Source organism: Sinocyclocheilus anshuiensis, unplaced genomic scaffold (assembly GCF_001515605.1).
Source record: "Sinocyclocheilus anshuiensis isolate Anshui unplaced genomic scaffold, SAMN03320099.WGS_v1.1 scaffold1556, whole genome shotgun sequence".
NCBI classification, from domain to species: Eukaryota; Metazoa; Chordata; class Actinopteri; order Cypriniformes; family Cyprinidae; genus Sinocyclocheilus; species Sinocyclocheilus anshuiensis.
This window is the reverse complement of record NW_015555815.1, coordinates 212,676-216,482: the sequence shown is the minus strand read 5'-3', so window position 1 is coordinate 216,482 and position 3,807 is coordinate 212,676. Positions and strand designations below refer to the sequence as shown.

Sequence of the window (3,807 nt, the reverse complement as noted above, 5' to 3'; positions counted from 1 at the left end):
ACTGACCTTCCACTGGTCTGTGACTAAGAGAGACGTTCTGGACGTTCACACGCGCCATGCAGAGGTCAGAATAACACTCTCCCTGTGCTCTACAGTGCTTGATTTCAGTATCTGTTGTGTTGATTTGAACTTTGTCACAGTTTGGGCTGGTATCTCAGTATTTTATGATAGGTTTAACAACCTGTTGACCACTTACTGATTTTTACGGAATGAACGCAAAGGAACATTCAAAATCATATTTGCTTAAAATGAAAATTCGTTAATTCATTTTATAACAATACAAGGGTAAATGATGACTTAATTTACATTTTTGGCTGAACTATCTATCCCTTTAAGGGTACCATAAAAAAAAAAATGATACAAAAAGAGCAATCTTCCGTGTGCAGTGGTGTGGTGGTTCAGATGAAGCTGTGTGTGTGTGTGTGTCCTGCAGGCGTCTGTACAGCTCAGCGCTGAACACAACTTCGCCATGAGTGTGTTTGGCAGGAGTAAAGGCCGCACAGGACTGAGGGTGGTGGTGAAGACCAGCGTTCCTCTGGCTGGACATCTGCAGGACAGTGCCCTCGAGCTCCAGGATGAGATACAGATACAGGTGGACTGAACCTCATTCTGTCATTCACAGAGCATCACTGTGTTCTGTGCTACTGGTCCCCATATTAAGCATTGAATGTTTTCTTTTTAGTATATACAGTCAAACCAAACATTATTCAGACTCCAGATATAATTTTTGATATATATTTTTTTACTAGTGGGCACAGGACTGAGGGTGGTGGTGAAGACCAGTGTTCCTCTGGCTGGACATCTGCAGGACAGTGCCCTCGAGCTCCAGGATGAGATACAGATACAGGTGGACTGAACCTCATTCTGTCATTCACAGAGCATCACTGTGTTCTGTGCTACTGGCCCCCATATTAAGCATTGAATGTTTTCTTTTTAGTATATACAGTCAAACCAAACATTATTCAGACTCCAGATATCATTTTTGATTATTGATTATAGCAAAATAAAGTAAACTGTGACGTATTACACCCAAAATCTCTTCATATAGTGGACTACCAGTAAAATTGATAAAAATTTGGGACCAAAAATTATTCAGACACTTTGACCTGAACATGTTTTGCTTAAGTGTTTTTCTTTAACTACCTTTTTACACCACAGACTGAACAAAATGAAGCATTGCTTGGTAATTGGTTGAGCTAAATTGGTATTATCTAATTGTGTGCTTAAATTTATTCAACCGAATTCATTACATACCTTTCTATCTGGCATTATCAAGATTAATTTGTTCTGACACAGTCACTCTGAGTCTTGTCATATTTTATTACCAATTTCTAAACTGTAGCAAATAAACTGTGATATAATTTAAGATGTCGACGGTGTCTGAATAAATTTTGGTTTGACTGTAAATCGCAACACTGTATTTTGAAGAACGTGTTAAACTGAGAGCCATATTCAGCATATGCTGAATTTCAGGTTTATGAGAAACTGCAGCTGTTGAACCCAGAGGTTCAAGCTGAGGAGATACTGATGTCCCCAAACTCACTGCTCAAACTCCAAACCAACAGGTACCTCAGCAGAAACCCTTGTTCAGATCAACACACACCGTTACAGTTAGACAGAACCCATGCTGCTTTGCCATGAATGTGAGCTGTGCTGCCCTACAAATGCGCAGAACCGTAGTGTGACAGAAATGCAGTACAGAACACATATTACATGTTTCATTAAGTGTCTCCAGTTCAAATACAGAAGGCACTTGCAGTTAAATATTGTGTTTGTGTTTTTAAATGAACAAATTTTGACTAAACTACCATAAATATGTATGCGTAGCATGTGGAATTAATATTTAGGCAGTGTCACGCCTGCATCATGCTGTTGTATATCATTCTATCCAATATTCAGAGTGTGACATTGCTTTTAAGTTAAATGATAATCCTGAAGGGTTTTGTTTTGTGGTAATGACATACTCTACATTTATCCCGCTGGTGGAATGGCTGCTCAAAAAAGCAAATAAATAAATAGACAAATTATTTTCGGTCAGTTATACAGTGCCTTGGACAACAGTCATTATTAAGAAATTCTTGACTGCTGTAAATTAAATGTTAAGATTGAGAAGATAGATCAGAATGAAGTACTCCAGAGATCCAGCAAATAATGTTGTGTAGCATGTCAAAATCAAGTTCCAGATCATCAAAGCTTTGCGTGTTGTTGAGCAGTGCTCATTATAACAGTGTGCTGTGTGCTGTAGAGATGGACTGGGCTCCCTGTCCTACCGTGTGCTGGACTGTCCAGACAGAGCTGCTCTCCTTCAGGTGGATGATAAAGGTCACCTGACGTCTGGATCTCTGACAGGAACTGCATCGCTACAGATCAGCTCGCAGGAAACATTCGGCGTCAATCAAACCATCATCGTCGCTGTGAAGGTGTAACTCGTTTGAATTGCAGATTAGTAATAATGCATAAATTCATATTTGAATAATATTACAGTTTAATCTACAATTAAGATTTAAAAAAAAAAACAATTAGCTCATATATGGAAGAAAAGTAATGACAAATGTCTTTGAAACAAAAAAGCATGTTGAATTGCACTAACTGAAAAAATAATGCATTGTATTAACAGTGTTTGCATTTTAATGCCTTGTATTTTTTAGGGCTTGCATTTTTAGTTGAGCCCGACCGATATGGGTTTTTTGGGGCCAATACCGATATTAGGCAGTAAAAAAAGTCTGATATATCGGCCGATATTCTTTGTGTCTATTATAGTACAGTACCAGTCAAAAGTTTGGACACACTTCCCATTCCCACTGGTACTGTATATAGAATACAGTATATACATAAACAGAATATATATACATAAACATTTTTAGCAATGATAACTCAAATGTGGTGATCAAACACATAATTATGTGACAAAAATATGTAATGGAGGCAGTAAACTTAACAATAAACTTTATTATCTAAAATGAGCCTGACATCAGTGCACTTAACAGTACACTTCACATCACTTATTATAAATAACTTTAAAACACAAAAGAATAAAATATATATAACTTGAATTAAGAAATTAAACAAGGTAACTGTGTAGGGCAACAAGCTACTGCCAAACCAACAGGGGCAGGTTTATGCAGGAAGCACAGCTTTTCCAAATGTAAACATCTAAAATGAATAAATAATAATATAATTCATTTATAAATTATTTAAGAATAAAAAATTTTTTTCCACAAATTCTGTGTTGTGTATTTTCTGGTAATCAAATTAACACGCAGAACATGAGGATTCGTATTTAAATAGTCTTTTTGCAGTTTGATATTCACAGACACTAGTCTATATCGTGATTTGATTTAAGTGTACTGACCTGTTTTTTATTTATTCATCAAAAATATGAAAGATTCCGTGAAATTATGCGTTATACAGTAAATTCCATTTTTATGACTGGATTCCGTGATTCCGTCCGTGTTTTCTGCATTGCGGAAATCATAGGACCCTACTAATGTAGCAAACGAGTATGATAAGCTGATAGTGAGAGTAAAAGACGAGGACATTATTGTTTACTTAGCATTGAGTCTCTCCAACTAGGTGACAACGTAGCGTTAAATCACCATTCAACAGACTCAAGCCACCACCGTCTATTGGACTGCAGAAAGATACTAACTTTTCAATCTGCTACATTACTGACAAAATATGCTGACTTAGGAAATGTGATGTGACCTATGTGATAAGCATGAGTTCTGGGTATAAACACCAGCATTGACTGAGTGTCCGCGATCAGCTCCGGTGGCCGTAACACAGGCTTTAATGCGCCGCAGACGC

The 3,807-nt window shown here is 37.2% G+C and overlaps 1 protein-coding gene across 1 annotated transcript in view; it reads left to right on the top strand.

The window, feature by feature from the left end:
* Positions 1-3,807, top strand: part of LOC107675171 (nuclear pore membrane glycoprotein 210-like) — a 48,600-nt gene that overhangs the window by 33,397 nt on the left and 11,396 nt on the right. Inside the window, exons 28-30 of the mRNA XM_016469427.1 lie at positions 434-592; positions 1,474-1,565; positions 2,246-2,420. Of these exons, the coding sequence (XP_016324913.1) occupies positions 434-592; positions 1,474-1,565; positions 2,246-2,420 (426 nt within the window). The remainder of the gene's footprint in view (positions 1-433; positions 593-1,473; positions 1,566-2,245; positions 2,421-3,807) is intronic.